This window comes from Oncorhynchus masou, chromosome 18 (assembly GCF_036934945.1).
Source record: "Oncorhynchus masou masou isolate Uvic2021 chromosome 18, UVic_Omas_1.1, whole genome shotgun sequence".
NCBI classification, from domain to species: Eukaryota; Metazoa; Chordata; class Actinopteri; order Salmoniformes; family Salmonidae; genus Oncorhynchus; species Oncorhynchus masou.
In genome coordinates this window covers 54,963,524-54,982,296 of record NC_088229.1, presented here as the reverse complement: position 1 = coordinate 54,982,296, position 18,773 = coordinate 54,963,524, and the positions used below count along the sequence as shown (strand labels likewise).

The 18,773-nt window shown below is 43.4% G+C and overlaps 1 protein-coding gene across 6 annotated transcripts in view; it reads right to left on the bottom strand.

Moving 5' to 3' along the window:
• LOC135504841 (breast cancer type 1 susceptibility protein homolog) overlaps positions 1-18,773 on the bottom strand; it is a 40,618-nt gene that overhangs the window by 15,852 nt on the left and 5,993 nt on the right. For 5 of the 6 annotated variants that reach the window (XR_010450191.1, XM_064923735.1, XM_064923737.1 and 2 more), the window contains 7 exons: positions 15,618-18,581; positions 15,442-15,515; positions 12,694-12,853; positions 12,401-12,470; positions 10,227-10,354; positions 6,623-6,867; positions 6,370-6,457 (listed from right to left, as the gene is read on the bottom strand). Coding sequence is in view for 5 of the 6 variants with exons in the window: in XM_064923735.1 (XP_064779807.1) it covers positions 6,370-6,457; positions 6,623-6,867; positions 10,227-10,354; positions 12,401-12,470; positions 12,694-12,853; positions 15,442-15,515; positions 15,618-18,581 (3,729 nt within the window). In the remaining variant the exon portion in view is untranslated. The remainder of the gene's footprint in view (positions 1-6,369; positions 6,458-6,622; positions 6,868-10,226; positions 10,355-12,400; positions 12,471-12,693; positions 12,854-15,441; positions 15,516-15,617; positions 18,582-18,773) is intronic. The other variant, XM_064923736.1, reaches the window with a different exon arrangement.

The window sequence follows — 18,773 nt, the reverse complement described above, 5'->3', positions numbered from 1 at the left end:
GTCCCTGCCGCTGAAAAACATCCCCACAGCATGATGCTGCAACCACTATGCTTCCCTGTAGGGATGGCGCCAGGTTTCCGCAAGACGTGACGCTTGGCATTCAGGCCAAAGATCTCAATCTTGGTTTCATCAGACCAGAGAATCTTGTTTCTCATGGTTAGAGTCCTTTAGGTGCCTTTTGGCAAACTTCAAGCGGGCTGTCATGTGCCTTTTACTGAGGAGTGTCTTTTGTCTGGCCACTCTACCATAAAGGCCTGATTGGTGGAGGGCTGCAGAGATTATTTCCTCTGTGGAAATAGGAGAACCTTCCAGAAGGACACTCTGGAGATTTGTCACCTCCCTGACCAAGGCTATCACACCCTGCCCTTAGTATTCTTTGTTTTCCTTGTTATTTTGGTTAGGTCAGGGTGTGACATGGGTGATGTGTTTTTTATGTCTAGGGTTTTTTGTATGTTTATGGGGCTGTTTCCTTTCTCGATATATTGTATGTCTATGGTTGCCTAGATTGGTTCTCAATTAGAGGCAGCTGTCTGTCGTTGTCTCTGATTGGGAACCATATTTAGGCAGCCATATTCTGTGGGTACTTTGTGGGTGAATGTTTCCGTGTCGGTGTTTGTTTCACCACACGGTACTGTTTCGGTTATTCACGTTTCGTTTACTGTTTTGTAGTGTTTCGGTTTATTAATTAAAAACAACTATGGACACTTACCACGCTGCATTTTGGTCTCTTCAGACGAAGAGGAGGAAATCAGCCGTGACAAAGGCCCTTCTCCCCCGATTGCTCAGTTTGGCTGGGCGGCCAGCTCTAGGAAGAGTCTTAGTGGTTGGGGACCTTCAATGCTGCAGAAATGTTTTGGTACGCTTCCCCAGATCTGTGCCTTGACACAATCCTGTCTCGGTGCTCTACGGACAATTCCTTTGACCTCCTGGCTTGGTTTTTGCTCCGACATGCACTATCAACTGTGGGACCTTATATAGACAGGTGTGTGCCTTTCCAAATCATGACCAATCAACTGAATTTACTACAGGTGGACTCCAACCAAGTTGTAGATACATCAAGGATGAACAATGGAAACAGGACGCACCTGAGCTCAATTTCGAGCTTAGGTCTCATAGCAAAGGCTCTGAATACTTATGTAAATACGGTTTCGTTTAGAAATATGAATAAGAATTATACATTTGCAAAATTTTCTAAAAACCTGTTTTCACTTTGTCATTATGGGGTGTTGTGTGTAGATTGATGGTCATTTATAATTTTTTTTAAATCTATTTTAGAATAAGGCTGTAACGTAACAAAATGTGGAAAATGTGAAGGGGTCTGAATACTTTCCAAATGCACCGCTAAGAAGTCACCACATTGAGGGCAACATGTCAAGGGCAACATGTCAAGGGCAAGGTTGTATCCATTAGTGCACATTGTAGCAAAACATTTTGCAACAGAAATCAAAAACAATTGTCTCTTAAGTAGAGGCAGTCCCTCCATGTTTCAGTCCGTTTTCTTCCATTTGGTGCCTATAATGAATATTACTTAGGTGTGGAATTCTAAACGTCTGTTTTAGACTTATCTCACCATGGTCATTACTCTTTCTCGCACACAGACCCAAACTTTCCTCCTCCTACTCCTCCTCAACCTTTCACTGCCCCCGAAAGATCAAGAACCTGCACACTTTCATTTGGCAGTTGCCGGGGTAACGGCTGCCATTAACGTGGCTTCCTTAACGCACTCTTCAGCTAATGTTGTGCTTTGGAGGAGGCGGCTTTGAAATCCAAAGAATCCATCAGAGCACGCAATTAAGGCTTGAAGACTGTGTGTCTGTGTCTGTGTGCGTATATAGAGGGCTGTGTGTTTGTGTTAGGGATGGGAATTGCCAGAGAACTGATACAATATTGTCACGATACTTAGAAGTATTCACACCCCTTGACATTTTCCACATTTTGTTGTGTTGCTGCCGGAATTTAAAATGGATTAAATTGCGATTTTTTTATTTTTTTTTGTCACTGGCCTAAACACAATACACCACAATATCAAAGTGAATGATGTTTTTCAAAATGTTTACAAACAATAAACAAAGAAAAAGCTGAAATGTATTGAGTTAATAAGTATTCAACCCCTTTGTTATGGCAAGCCTAAATATGTTCAGGAGTAAATATTTGCTCATAATGAGTTGCATAGACTGCAATGATAGTGTTGAGCATGATTTTTGAATGACTGCCTCGTCTCTGTACCCCACACACACAGATAATTGTAAGGTCCCTCAGTCGAGCAGTGAATTTCATACACAAAGACCAGAGATTTTCCAATGCCTTGCAAAGACGGGCACATATTGGTAGATGGGTAAAAATCTAAAAAGCAGACATTGAATATCCCTTTGAGCATGATGAAGTAATTAAGTGCCTTCAGAAAGTACTCATACCCCTTGACTTATTCCGCAGTGTTACAGACAAAATTCAAAAAGGATAAAATATGTTTTTTAATCACCCATCTACACACAATACCCCATAATGACAAAGTGAAACCATTTTTGAAATTGTTGGAAATTTATTGAAAACGAAAGAGAAATATTGAATTTACAAAAGTATTCACACCCGTGAATCATTAAAGTTTGAATCACCTTTTGGCAGCGATTACAGCTGAGAGTCTTTCTGGGTAAGTCTCAAATAACTTTGCCCAAATGGAATTACCCATTTATTATTTTCGAAATTCTTCAAGCTCTGTCAAGTTGGTTGATGATCATTGCTAGACAACCATTTGGTTGTCATAGGTGACTTATATTTACTTGAAAAACTAACTCAGCCACATGTTATGTCTTCTTGGTAAGCAACACCAGTGTAGATTTGGCCTTGTGTTTTAGGTTATTGTCCTGCTGAAAGGTGAATTCATCACCCAGTATCTGGTGGAAAGCAGACAGAACCAGGTTTTCCTCTAGGATTTTGACTGTCCTTAGCTCCATTCCGTTTCTTTTTTATCCTGAAAAATTCCAGTCCTTAACAAATTACAAGCATAACTATAAGATGATGCAGCCACCACTACGCTTGAGAATATGGAAAGTCGTACTCAGGAATGCATTCTATTTTCAGCAAATATAACACTTTGTATTCAGGACAAAAACGGAATTGCTTTGCCACATTTTTTGCAATATTTTCTTTAGTGCAAACAGGATGCATGTTTTGGAATATTTGTTTTTCTATACAGGCTTCCTTCTTTGTACTCTGTCAATTAGGTTAGTATTGTGAAGTAATTACAACGCTGTTGATCCACCCTCAATTTCTCCTATAAAATCCATTAAAACTAACAGTTTTAAATATAACGCTTTTTATTCAGGACATAAAGTTAATTTCATTGCCACATGTTTTGCAGTACTACTTGTGCCTTATTGTAAACCGGATGCATGTTTTGGAATATTTTTATTCTGTTCAAACTTCCTTTTCACTGTGTCATTTAGGTTAGTATTGTGGAGTAACTACTATGTAGTTGATCAATCCTCAGTTTTCTATCACAGCCGTTAAACTGTTTTAAAGTCACCATTTGCCTCGGTGAAATCCCTGAGTGGTTTCCTTCCTCTCCGGCTACTGAGTTAGGAAGGACACATGCATCTTTGTAGTGACTGGGTATATTGATAAATCATCCAAAATGTAATTAATAACTTCACCATGCTCAAATGACTATTCAATGCCTTATCGTTGTTGTTTTTACCCATCTACCAATAGGTGCCCTTTGCGAGGCATTGGAAAACCTCCCTGGTCTTTGTGGTTGAATCTGTGTTTTAAATTCACTGCTCGACTGAGGGACCTTACAGATAATTGTATGTGTGGGGTACAGAGATGAGGTAATCATTCAAAAATCCTGTTAAACACTATTATTGCACACAGAGAGAGTCCATGCAACTTGTCATGTGACTTGTTAAGCACATTTTTACTCCTGATCTTATTTAGGCTTGCCATAGCAAAAGGGGTTGAATACTTATTGACGCAAGACAATTAACTTATAAGAACATACCGTACCAGTCAAAAGTTTGGACACACCGCATTCAAGGGTTTTTCTTCATTTTTACTATTTTCTACATTGTAGCATAATAGTGACTCAAAACTATGAAAAGAGTAAGTGTGTCCTCCACAATCACCGAACCTCAAACCAATTGAGATGGTTTGGGATGAGTTGGACCACAGAGTGAAAGAAAAGCAGCCAACAAGTGCTTAGCATATGTGGGTACTCCAAGACTGTTGGAAAAGCATTCCAGGTGAAGCTGGTTGAGAGAATGCCAAGCATGCGCAAAGCTGTCAAGGCAAAGGGTGGTGGCTACTTTGTAGAATCTATAATATATATTGATTTGTTGAAAACTTTTGTTTTATTACATGATCCCATGTGTTATTTCATCGTTTTGATGTCTTCACTATTATTCTAAAATGTAGAAAATAGTCCAAAATAAAGAAAAGCCCTTGAATGAGTAAGTGTGTCCAAAATTCCACTTCGAAATTATGGGGTATTGTGTGTAGACCAGTCACACAAATTCTACATTTAAATCCATTTTAAATTTAGGATGTAACAAAATGTTGAAAATGTCCAGGGGTGTGAATACTTTCTGAAGGCACTGTAGCTCGTACCTACTGGCTAAAACTTGACATTTACAGATGCCGATACTGATGATACTGCCGGGGCGGCAGGTAGCCTAGTGGTTAGAGCGTTGGACTAGTAACCACTAGTCGTTCTGCCCCTGAACAAGGCAGGTAACCCACTGTTCCTAGGCCATTATTGAAAGTAAGAATTTGTTCTTAACTGACTTGCCTAGTTAAATAAAAGTACAAAAATAAAAAGCTTATAGGCCTAATGTGTATTGTGAAGGCTATACAATAAATCCTTTGTCCTCCCTGTATTGTGCACCTACAATATAATCAAGAAGTATTGTTAAGGAAACTGTCCACTGGCACTCAGACAAGGATGCATAAATACAGCGAAACATATGTAGGCCTACCTATTACAACTGACCCGTGTTACATTCAGCCGTGGCCTCCACCAAGGCACTGAGCGCTAAATGCCACAAAACCATGCTATTATATACACTCCGGTTTAATGAGTTGCGAAATAAATGTAGTCGCAGTGGAAAGCTCGGATCCCCCCCTTTCAAAAGTGCTTTTAGAATAATATTGAAAATGTATTTAGCATAAAATGTACATAAATAATTTGCATACATGTCAAAGTGTAGGTGATATGTGAATTAGCTTACAGCTTCTCATGTCTACACCAATGCTGAAATGGAGATGCCTGAAAATGTAGCCAACTTTAATTAGACGTTTGATTACATAAATATAGGCTAAACGCCAGTCGTGTTTGATGAATGTAATGAAGGACAAACGTTAAGGTCTAAAAGGCTTGATTCTGTCGGCATACTTAAAGCACCGTTCATTCACATAGGAGAGAAATGACAGTGCCTGCTATGCACCACCCATTGGAATCGGAGTTGAGGCAATCAGCATTTTGAAACCCTTCAACCAAACTTAATTGTTTGTCATTTTATAAGGCATGTCTACCTAATCTTGCTACAAAGTAGTCTAGCCAAAAATCGGCCATTGAAATGTTGAGGTAATTATTAATGCCGTGAGCGTATTTCTGCGGTTATAATGTGAAGAAATAAGTTTATCAACATTTTAAGCTAAACGTTCTGATCTGTTGCATCAGCCTCATTGCTTTTTTACATTTATTTTTGATTTACAGTGGTTGCATAAATTTGGGTTCTACCATCCCGCAACTGTCCCAGAATCTGTTTTGAACTGTGGAAGACTTTTTTTTTTTATTGTCTCCGGGACGACTAAATGCCATAATTTCAAGACGCCTCGAGATAAATATTTATTTCTCGCACAGAACGACAAGCTGAGCAATAGAATAGGTAACCTTTTCTATGGGGGAACAGTAGACTGACATAGGCCAGTGATTATGCCGTTCATTTCTTGTCTTGTTGGCTGAGGAGAGAAAAATGTGGACAGTTCTTCTATCATCTTCAAATGGTGCCTCGGAATTCGACAAGGACGCACGCCGTTGAAACGGTCTTCACTTGTACTTCGGAGCTGTGAGAAGGAGCTAATCACGTGACCGGCATTGGCTAATAAGAATTGAGATCTGAGAAAGCCATGTGAGTGAGAGGTGCTTCAGAGCATGGCGATTGGTAGCAGGGGGAAGGGAATTATAATGATCATATTCAGCCGAAGGGCACATTGGCCACAAGGCATGGTATTTTGGAGGGGGAGGCATTATGGACACACAAGGGGGAATCAAAAGCCATGCTGCCGTGAAATTCACGTCCTGGACCTACCCGAATTAGTCCAAAAATAAATACTTCTTTAATTTTCTGTAGTGAAAGGTTACCCCGCACTAACCTGTGTTCATGATGACATGGGTGGTCTCGGACGTCACTTGTGAACACACACTGCCTCCCATCCTCTTGGCAAACTTTTTTACCATCGACTGGAGAGAAAGTGGAAAAATCTGTCCTCAGTAAGCAAACTCGAGACTCAAGTGCCACAGAAGTACAACCAGCATCTTAGAAGGTATATTAAAGTTATATTAAAACCTAATAACATCAAGTATTATCACACATTAAACACCTGGATGTGTCACAGAAACATTTACCTGTTCAGGTGCACTGAGTCCTGATGCAACCAGCACCAACTTGACCCCAGGGGGTTCCCGCAGTGGAGTGTGTGTTGATGGGTGTGTGTTTGCAGGCTGGATGACCACCGGGTTATCCTGGACCTCCAGCCCAGCTGAGGGAGCATTGGTCCCGCTGTGCACTCTGACCACTGGCGACACCTGGTTGGGCCTCGCTCTCATGCTGCTCCTTAGGCTCCGTCCTGACTGTCTGCCAAGCCGCCCTGCTGACATAGACACGCAAATACATTCATATACTACAAAATAACACTAATCAATCAAAACCATGAACTACCAAACATGTAATACTACTATGGACGCGTATAAAACAGACTAGCTATGACCTACGTAAGGCAACGACAGTACCGGGACAAAGTAGAGTTGCAATTCAACGGCTCAGACACAAGAGTCCATGTGGCAGGGACTCCAGACAATCACGGATTATAAAGGGAAAGCCAGCCATGTCACGGACACCGTCGCCTCACTCCCAGACAAGCTAAACACCTACTTCGCCCGCTTCCAGGAAAAACAACACCTAGCCACCAACGTGGGCTCCCGCCGCTCACGAGGACTATCTGCTCCCGATCTCCATGGCCGACGTGAGTAAGGAGTTCAAGTGCGTTAACCCTCGTAAGGCTGCCAGCCCAGAAGGCATCCCAAATCTCATCATCAGAGCATGTGCAGACCAGCTGGCTGGTGTGTTTATGGGACATAGTTAATCTCTCCCTATCCCAGTCTGTTGTCCCCACTTCAAAATGTTCACTAGTGATGCACAGATGACATTTTTGTCCGATACCAATATCCAACATTTTCCTTGCAAAAAAAAAAAAAACTTAACTATACTGATACCCCATATTTAAAAAAAATTGCATCCTGTTAAGCATTCTACTACAGTTAAATAGTTAACACCGACATGAACGCAGCAGTCTAAGTTACTGCATCTCAGTGCAAGAGGTATCCCTAAAGTCCCTGGTCCAAATCCAGGCTGGATCACATCCGGCTGTGATTGGGAGTCCCATAGGGGGGCGCACAATTGGCCCAGCGTCGTCCAGGTTTGGCCGGTGTAGGCCGTCATTGTAAATAAGAATTTATTCTTAACTGACTTGCCTAGTTAAATAAAGGTTACACACGCACACATACTGACCAAAAAGTTATTTTGAGGGCATTTACAGATGTCCCCATTACCAGTAAAACATAATCAATACCAATTTCTTTCACTTAATTGCTGTTTCGTTGTTCATTTGTTCATTCTCAACCAGGATTTCTATTTTTATTTTACCTTTATTTAACCAGGTAAGCTAGTTGAGAACAAGTTCTCATTTGCAACTGCGACCTGGCCAAGATAAAGCATAGCAGTTCGACACATACAACAACAGAGTTACACATGGAATGAACAAAACAGTCAATAATACAGTAGAAAAAAATAAAACAAAGTATATATACAGTGAGTGCAAATAAGGTCAAATAAGGGAGTTAAAGCAATAAATAGGCCATGGTGGCTAAGTAATTACAATATGGCAATTAAACACTGGAATGGTAGATGTGCAAAAGATGGATGTGCAAGTAGAGATACTGTGGTGCAAAAGGAACAAAGTAAATAAATACAGTATGGGAGTGAGGTATATAGATGGGCTGTATACCGATGGGCTATGAACAGGTGCAGTGATCTGTGAGCTGCTCTGACAACTGGTTCTTAAAGCTAGTGAGGGAGATGGGAATCTCCAGCTTCAGTGATTTTTGAAGTTCGTTCCAGTCAGTGGCAGCAGAGAACTGGAAGGAAAGGCGACCAAAGGAAGAATTGGCTTTGGGGGTGACCAGTGAGATATACCTGCTGGAGCGTGTGCTACGAGTGGGCGCTGCTATGGTGGGGCTTTACCTAGTAGAGACTTGTAGATAACCTGTAGCCAATGGGTTTGGCGATGAGTATGAAGCGAGGGCCATCCAACGACAGCGTACAGGTCGCAGTGGTGGGTAGTATATGGGGCTTTGGTGACAAAGGGATGGCACTGTGACTACATCCAGTATGCTGAGTAGAGTGTTGGAGGCTATTTTATAGATGACATTGCCGAAGTCAAGGATCGGTAGGATGGTCAGTTTTACGAGGGTATGTTTGGCAGCATGAGTGAAGGAAGCTTTGTTGCGAAATAGGAAGCCGATTCTAGATTTAATTTTTGATTGGAGATGCTTAATGTGAGTCTGGAAGGAGAGTTTGCAGTCTAGCCAGACACTTAGGTATTTGTAGTTATCCACGTATTCTAAGTCAGAGCCATCCAGAGTAGTGATGCTGGATGGGTGGGCAGGTGCGGGCAATGATCGGTTAAATAGCATGCATTTAGTTTTATTTGCTTTTAAGAGCAGTTGGAGGCCACGGAATGAGAGTTGTATGGCATTGAAGCTCGTCTGGAGGTCAGTTAACAGTGTCCAAAGAAGGGCCAGAAGTATACAGAATAGTGTTGTCTGCGTAGAGGTGGATTAGAGAATCACCAGCAGCAAGAGCAACATCATTGATGTATACAGAGAAGAGTCGGACCGAGAATTTAACCCTGTGGCACCCCCATAGAGACTGCCAGAGGTCCGGACAACAGGCCCTCCGATTTGACACACTAAGCTCTATCAGAGAAGTAGTTGGTGAACCAGGCGAGGCAATCATTTGAGAAACCAAGGCTGTTGAGTCTGCCAATAAGAATGTGTTGATTGACAGAGTCGAAAGCCTTGGCCAGGTCGATGAATACAGCTGCACAGTAATGTCTCTTATCGATGGCGGTTATGATATCGTTAAGGACCTCGAGCGTGGCTGAGGTGCACCCATGACCAGCTCGGAAACCAGATTGCATACCGGAGAAGGTACGATGTGATTCAAAATGGTCAGTAATCTGTTTGTTAACTTGGCTTTCAAAGACCATAGAGATGCAGGATAGGATAGATATAGGTCTGTAGCAGTTTGGGTCTAGAGTGTCTCCCCCTTTGAAGAGGGGGATGACCGCGGCAGCTTTCCAATCTTTGGGAATCTCAGACGATACGAAAGAGAGGTTGAACATGCTAGTAATAGGGGTTGCAACAATTTTGGCACATAATTTAAAAAAAAAAGAGGGTCCAGATTGTCTAGCCCGGCTGACTTGTAGGGGTCCAGATTTTGCAGCTCTTTCAGAACATCAGCTATCTGGATATGGGTGAAGGAGAAATGGTGGGGGCTTGGGCGGGTTGCTGTGGAGGGTGCCGGGCAGTTGACCAGGCTATGAAACGCCGTTGGGTCTTTTGCGTGTCACATAACACTTAACACGTTATATAGGTATGCACTTCAGCTTTGACATTGGTTTTGCACATCGGCGTTAAACTTGATACGTTCACCAATATATCGTGTATCCCTAAACATAAGCATTTCGCTGCACCTGCGATAAAATCTACAAAATTGTGTACGCGACAAATAAACTTTGATTTGATGCAAGTTCATGGCAACACACAAACACTCTCAGATTAAAACTCATTGGGAAATGTTTTGGGGGAAGGACCTCAGACCTTCTCCAAAATTATTTTTGGTCTTATTAGTTCAATGCTATTGTAGGAGCCACTGGATCCGTGGACTTACCCCCAGTCCCTCCAGGTCCCTCATGTTTGGTGCGGCAGGGCGTGGTGGGGGTGGGCCCAAGGCCCTCACAGTCTCCAAGACCAGGGGGCGGTGAGGCTGCATTTCCCCCAATGTTTTGGGCACCTTCCCTAGGGGAGAAGAAGAGAGAACCTCAGACTATGTGGAACGTTTTTGGGAAAGAGCAGCCACGGCAAAGAACCACAAGGAAGAGACATTGACAGATATACATTTAATTAATACAATTGTGGTTGACAGTTATGACTAAAAGGATCAACCTTGTGATTAAAACTGGAATATAACCTAGTGAAGCAAGATTCAAGATTCTTTGTTCTCGGTTTGGTGAATCAAAAAATATGCAATAGAAACTTACTCAGGGACATTTTGATAAGGTAATGCAGCAACTTGACAGAACTTCTGTATTTTAATGACCAATGGCTAGATGATAGAGGTCCCAGGTAAAAGGCGTCCAAAACGTCATTGCAACCCATTCCTTACAATTTCACCAATGTCTCCAGACATTCACAGTAAAATAGAGGCCAGCAAAACATGTCTCATATGATCCCAGGCTCTCCTCTTTTTCCCCCTCGTCCCTCTTTTAGGGCCGGCCCTAGTCTTTTAGTGAAGTGTAATTTGGTTAAGGAGGCCCCCAACCTGCGGGCAAAACATTTTAGTGGCCCCCCTCTTGTACGATCTAAATGTGCTGCAATTCTATACATTTTGCCATGGGGAGTAGAGTAAATGTTTCCGTTTTAAAGCAAGCTTTATGCAATTCTACAAATTTTGCCAGGGGTGGAGAGAAGGTTAGAAATTGTATAACAAATTTCATGAAATTCTACTCATTTTGCCATGGGGCAGAGACATTTTTTTCATATTATACAGCTAATTTCCTGCAATTGTACCCATTTTGCCAAGACTTATGCCAAGTTAATGATATCGGAGTTAGAGTGAATAACAAAATCAAATGGGAGCCCCCTGGAGGTCAGGGCCCCTGCGCACATGCCTGGTCAGGATGTGGCCATGATTACTGCAAGTTTAAATAGCTGGCTAGACTAACTTGGCAATCTAAAAATTGCTAGCTGACATGGCTAATTGAGTGACTGTCATAAGAGAAAAACTGCTGATACAAAACTACATTTTGAGTAAGTGAGACCCTGACTAAGTTCCACAAAAAAATGCTTTTATTGAGTCTGGGGCCCCCTAGCGGGCTGGGGGCCCTAAGCGATTGCTTATGTTGCTTATGCCTGGAGCCGGCCCTGCTCTCTCCCTCCCCCAGAGGACAGCACTTAGAACCCTGGAGATGAGTAAGGAGGGAGAGATAGGGAGATGCAGTCAAGCGGGAGAGATAAATTACCGTGGCAACCCAAGTTTCCCTCTAAGTGCTCCAAATGACAAATAAGATGCAGCCGCTAATTACTTTTTGATTCTCCGCAGCATAAGCAGATTCCAGCTTCATTAGGGAGATTATCCGCCTGTCCTCCGAGATGCATCACCCTCTATCCAAAAAACTGCACCAGGCAGACGCTGAGCTAGCTAAATCAAAGATACTAGCTAACACGAGCTAACTTTCTTGGACTTTCCCCTTAGTCACAGGTTGAGGGAAAGAGCAATTACATGGCAAACAATTAAAATTATTGGTATGTTGAGGATGAAATTCATGCCCTGAAAATGGCTGTGAAGCTGATCTAGGGCCCCACTCTGGTTGAAATGAGCATATACTGCCCGAAGGTTGCAGCCAGCGACACCCACCCCCCTCCATAAGTCGCGCCTCAATAAGTCGCAGATTCAGATAACTTGCTGTTGTGGTGATGGCTCATAAGTAAGCAGCTGGCAATAAGTGCTCCCATCTCATGCTGTGAATAAAAAGTGAACTTATCATCTAAGTGCGATTTCCTACATTCTAAACTCGGTGGGGGACGACCCTGTTCTGTTGCACTGAGTTCAATTAAAAACGCCCAAATTAGGATTTTCCTAATTGCACAGCCTTAATTTGTGCTACTTTGCGATAACATTTATATTTTTCAATAGCTCACACATATTTTATGAAGTAGTAAGCAAAACCTAACCAACAGCACCAGGTTATCAAAGTGATTGTGTAGTGAAGTGTTGAAGCGTTCATAATATCATGAAGTCTGTTGTTAAAGTGTGGTGCCTCGTTAACCTCTGGCTTTGCTCACCTGCTGGCAGATCTCTTCCTGGTGCCCTGGCCAGACGGCAGGGTCGCCTGGAGATCAAGGCCTGAGGAGACTAAACAAACAAAACCAACAGATTCAGGTCAGCTGCCACTCGAAAGCACAAAGCTTTCAAACAATACGGTCAACCAGTCCCTGCTCATATTTCTTAAAAAAGGTATACTGAATTGAAACCATCCCCTATTCTACACGACAGACAATTCCGTCTTCTGTACAATACATTTCTATCTGATCGGTCGGTTATGTTGCACCCTCCTGAACAAAGCCCAGTTCTGTACCTGTGGACCTGTCAGGTTGAAGCAGCGCTGGGGGATATGGGGCCCCGGGGTAGACTTTGGCCCCATTGGGCTCCTCCTCCTCCTTCTCCTGCAGCGCTTCAGACACCAACGCCATCATTCTCTCCAGCCTCCGCAGCTCCTCCTGCATCGCAACCTTTTGCTGAAGGAGAGAAAGGAAGAGCAAGAGAGAGACGCATAACTATTAGATGAGCGAAGCAGAATGAGAAAATATATACAGCAATTGAAAGGGAGAAAATGTCTGATAAAATTGGTGGAGCGCCTGCTTAGTGTGTATTTGCGTACGTACACTACATGACAAAAAAGTATGGGGACACTTGCTCGTCGAACATCTCATTCCAAAATCATGGGCATTAATAGAGTTGGTCCCCTTGTGCTGCAATAACAGCCTCTACTCTTCTGGGAAGGCTTTCCACTAGATGTTGGAACATTGCTGTGGGGACTTGCTTCCATTCAGCCACAAGAGCATTAGTGAGGTCGGGCACTGATGTTGGGCGATTCGGCCTGGCTCATGCTCAGCATTCCAATTCATCCCAGAGGTGTTCGATGGGGTTGAGGTCCTGGGTCTGTGCATGTCAGTCAAGTTCTTCCACACCGACAAACCATTTCTGTATGGTCCTCGCTTTGTGCACTAGGGCATTGTCATGTTGAAACAGAAAAGGGGCTTCCCCAAACTGTTGTCACATAGTTGGAAGCACAGAATCGTGTAGAATGTCATTGTATGCTGTAGCATTAAGGGGCCTAGCCAAAACCTTGAAAAACAGCCCCAGACCATTATTCCTACTACACTAAACTTTACAGTTTGCACTATGCAGTCAGGCAGGTAGCATTCTCCTGACATCTGCCAAACCCAGATTTGTCCGTCGGACTGCCAGATGGTGAAGAGTGATTGATCACTCTAGAGAACGCGTTTCAACTGCTCCAGAGTCCAATGGTGACGAACTTTACACCACACCAGCCGACACTTGGCATGGTGCATGATGATCTTAGGCTTGTTTGCAGCTGCTCAGCCATGGAAACCCAATTCTCCCGACGAACCGTTATTGTGCTGACGTTGCTTCCAGAGGAAGTTTGGAACTCTGTAGTGAGTGTTGCAACCAAGGAAAGACGATTTTTACGTGCTAGCACACGTCTGTGAGCTTGTATGGCCTACCACTTTGTGGCTGAGCCGTTGTTGCTCTTAGGCATTTACACTTCACAATAACAGCACTTACAGTTGACTGGGGCAGCTCTAGCAGGGCAGAAATTTGACGAACTGACTTGTTGGAAAGGTGGCATCCTATGACGGTGCCACGTTGAAAAAGTCACTGAGCTCTTCAGTAAGGCCATTCTACTGCCAAGGTTTGTCTATTGAGATTGTATTGCGGTGTGCTTGATTTTATACACTTGTCAGCATCGGGTGTGGCTGAAATAACCAAATCCACTCATTTGAATGGGTGTCCACATACTTCTGTATATATAGTGTGTGTGTGAGAAAATTCTACAATAGAAAACGTCCATCAACTAGGAGTGGATGGCGCTAGGCATGTCATTCGACTGGTGGTGACAGAACCAAACATTAAAGATGGATTTTCTGCCATGCAGCATTACTGGAGTTGGCAGCGGAAACCTGCTTGAAGCGCTGAACACTTCATCAAAAAGAGGTAGAGAGACAGAAGGATGGAGAGGAGGAAGACAGACCAAGAGGTTAAAAAAAGCCAGGGAGAACACACACACACACACACACACAGACAGAGAGATGGAGATAAAGAAACAGAGAGATAAAGTTGGGGTGTAGTCATTTGTCTGAGGGGAAGACCAAGGGTTCAACGGTTCAGGGCAGATATGGAAGACACCCAGCCCCAAAAGGCTTGCAGCCATGCCCCTTAGATATGTCAGGGCTTTGGCTAACCTCATTACTCACTGGCCATACAGACCCAGAATGACTACTGGTGAGAAAGTCCTCTATGGAGGCCAAGATGTGTGATGTACAAGATTATTTTCTATCGGAGTAACATATACTGTAGGTAGTCAGCATGTAAAAAAATCGCCAAACACACGCACACAGGCAAGTGTGCATTGGACGCTCGTAGACACAGACACACTTGTCAGAGAGACCCAATCCTCAACTGGCTGTACAGCTGTGAATAAACTCCTATCCGCTGCCTAAAACCACATAAACCAAACTCTCAATCAAATACAGCAGACAAAGTAGGAGTGCATGAAGATGGATGGGGCAGAAAACGAGAATCATCTCCTTGGTCGCATTTCCTCAAACTTAAACTAAATGCAATTTAGAAAGATGCTGAGGGGGACATTCTTTACGTGTCCATGTAGTCTGTCATCCAAGCACTGACAAGCATGGTGGAAAAAAATAAAAAATAAATGCAATGTCTGCCATCTATTGGTCATGGCGTGCCAATGCAGCACAAAGCATCCAATACTGGAAACTACAACTGCTGCTTTTGATATAGAGGGCCATATTTACATTTGAAAATCATAGCTACATATGTACCAAAGATGGGTGTGACACGTGTTGAGTATTAAATTAGCTGGAAAATATTGGCAAAAATGCAGAGGAAACATTTATGCTTAGCTGAGATTTAGATATATTTTTTAAAACTACCCAGTGTCAGATTTACACACACTTCCTTTTATTAAAAAATAAATCAAAGTAAGTTATAACTTGGTTCTTAATGTCTACCGTCTAGTAATATATGAAATAACAGGGCGGAGTATAAATATCCTTACCTGAGTGGCAATACACTCGCTTGAAAATTGTGATGATTCCTGTGTCAGGCCAGTGTCACCTGCCATTCCTTCAGCTGAAAGATCAGAAACAATTGAAAATGCATTTGCGCATTTCATGTTTCAGTCTCAGTTCAATCAGTCTCAGCCTAATATAATAAGGCCTAAAATTCTCTCACCTTCTTCTGGTGTTCCAAACAGATCCACAGATGCCTGGCTGGTGGTGACCCATTCAGGACTGGGGCACATGGGAGGACTGCTCGCTCGCTGCCCATCTTCAGCTGCATCACCAGCCTCCCTGTGGCTTCCTTGTTCCCTGGCATGGTCTTTGAGCAATGTGACTGATTCCTCCTCCTCCTCAGCGGTTGGTGGACAAGTCGAAGGTCTGAAAATTTGCGCAAGGGAAGGCAGTTCCTCTTCCTCCCCACTGCAGTTGGACTCCGAGGAAGACTCCAGTCTCTGAGCCTTCCTCCGCTTTAGGGTGCTCTTGATGGGAGAGTGCAAGCTGACCACACCACATCTTTTAGTCCTCTGCGCCTCTTGGATAACTACTGATTGGATAATTGGAAGGAGGCCATCTGGAGTCAAGGAGGACTCTGTATTGGCCATGTTTCCAGTCATGTTCTCTGAACATGTTTTGTTTAACTCCACTGCCATCTCTGATCCAACACTGTGGCTACTCTCCAGTTCTGTTGGACTTTTACTCATGCTGCCCTCCACTTTGTATGGCTGCTGACTTTTAGGGACTCTAAGTTGCTTTGAAGCTACAGGTGTCGGATCTGGTAGATCTTCCTTAGAGGCGCCAAAAGCTGGAAAGAGCAGACCAGAACCCACAGCTTGGTGGGGAGATTCCATTTGGCTTTTTGTGACTTTGTTGGGACTGAGGGCACTTTTTGAGCTGTTGCCAGAAAGCCTGGACAGAATCTGTTTCTGGGTCTTCCCACTGGTATCAGGGTTCGAAGAATCCACTAAATCCTGTGGTCTGGTAAGAATGGATTTTCTGAGCCTTTTACGATTCCTCTGCGCCTTTTCTTGTGAAATATTGTTGAGGGAACTTGAAGGTGGGTTCAAATCACTACAGCAAGAATTATCGAATATTGTCCCTTTCTCAGATTCCTGTTGGACTGTGGGACACTCCGTTGTCCTTGAAAATCCCTGCCCATTTCCTGCTTCCATATCTGTGCCAACATGTTTGTTCTCTTGAGTCTTTGTAAGAGTTGTAATCTCCTTGTTGGACCAGAAGGAACTCCTCTTGATATTTGGACTACCAAGGTGGAAGGACTTCCTTTTGGTGGCTTTGAAGCTCTTCAGCAGTTGCTCAGTGTCCAGCTCACTGTCATTCCGGATATCCTCGTCCAGATCAATGCATTTGGCCTGGCTGGCTGACGTCTCTTGTGGTACATTTGATCTCAAGTCATCTAATGGTTTGATAACCGGATTACTTTGGTTTACACTCTCAGGCACGACACATGAGACACTTGCCTCAGGGGTACTAATTGAACTTGGTACCATAGTCACTGAACAAGCAACATCAGCGTGACAAGGACTTCCTGTACTTGGGACTTCGACAATAGACTCCTCAACTTGGTTCACTTTCTGTGACTCAATCATTTCACACAATCTTTTCTCGCTAGAGTCCAAGCTCTCAATACCTCCCATTTCTTCATCTAAAACACATCCGTTTTTCCTCACAGCCTTTTCTATATTTTGGTTCTGCAAACACGCCACATTATCCCTGTCGGTGTCAGCTTTCGCCTCCTTTGATTGCTGCATCTCGTTGCAGTCTGAAACAAGAACGACAACCTTTGTGGATGTTGCAGTGCCGATCTTGTTACTCCCTTGTACTTCCTCTGTGAAGAGCTGAAGCCTCCGACTCCTCCTGGTTCTCCTCATGATTGGGCTTCCTGGATCCTCACTGCTAGGGTAACTCTCAATCTGAACCTCGGTCTGGCCTGACGGTCTGCTCTTAGGCATCTTAGAGTCACTTCCACCCTCTCTGATACCCACAAGGACTAAGGATTTGGTTGCCTTGCTCTTCTCCACCTTGATGTTTTCCCCTTTTTTCTTGGCAGCCTTTTTTTGCTCGTTATTCTCCGACTTTACTTTCCCTTGTAAATCCCCGTCAACGTCCTGCCACCTACCGTGCATCTTTTTATTTGACTTCCTCCCAGGTTCCCGTAGTGGCACATCAAACACAGGACTGTCCTCTACATCTTCATTCTCTTTGTTGTCACCTTCCGGCAACTCATCAAGCTCTTCTCCTTGCTTGTCAGAGGTATTAGAATTCAGCTCCCCAGTCAGGTCAATCAACTTATCTTCTTCAGTATCTTTTGGGTGTTCATTGGGAGAATCCTCTTGTGGTTCTGTCATCTCTGGTTGGTCATTCATAACACTGTCTTCATTCTCCTCAGACCTCGGTCTCTTGACAAAGTCAGCAGGTGTCAGTTTATTTATCATCCTCCTTTTGGCAATCTTCTTCAGGATCTGGAGTTCCTCAGCTGGACAGGGTGGTGGAGGGTCTGTGATCGCTATATTCTGTGGTGAAAAACTGCGGTTCCCTCTTCGATCCCGTTTGTAAACAGCCCCAAATACCAGCTCCTCAAGACATTTGCCACGCTCTTCTCTCTTTGGACTCTGGTCCTTATTTCTGAGGTTATCCTCTAAGGGTGAGGAGGGGGAACAACTTCCTGCCAAAGAAACTGAGTCATAAGAGCCCTCTGTGTTTATCTCCTTCTCAGAGTTTACTTCTGTTGAGGAATTATTTATGAGCCACTCAGAGACTTTCTCTAGACTTTTCTTCTGATTCTGGTCTATCATTTCGGTCAAGGACTCTCTTTTGTTATTCCTCGTGGATCGTCTGACAGGTTGGTTTCTGACCTTTTCAGGACAGCATGGTGGATCTTGAGGATGAGTGGTTATCTTTTTTCCAAGTTTTTGAGGTCGTGAAGGTGCTTTTTCAACAACCTCCGGTATTTCTGCCTCTAATGCTGGCTTCTGTTTTTCTGTGGTGGAGGTAGCTTTAGAGTCATCGGTATGCTTTTCAGTGGCTGGAGGTATGTCACCTAGGCTGCTGTCAAACCCCTCGTCCGAAATGACAGGGCAAGAATCTTCAAGACCCATGAGCGTTGCAAAGCCATCCTTGGCTGAGGAGAGAGGCATGGCGGTGACTAACACAAGACTCATAATAATCATATGCTCAAATAATCATGTGAAAAGCATGCTTTCAATGAATGAAATATACCCTATTATGTTGAATGACTTATTCTTATTAATCTACTAATACAGCTGTCCATCAATAATGCTATTAAGAAATAGTTACAGGAAAATTGACAACA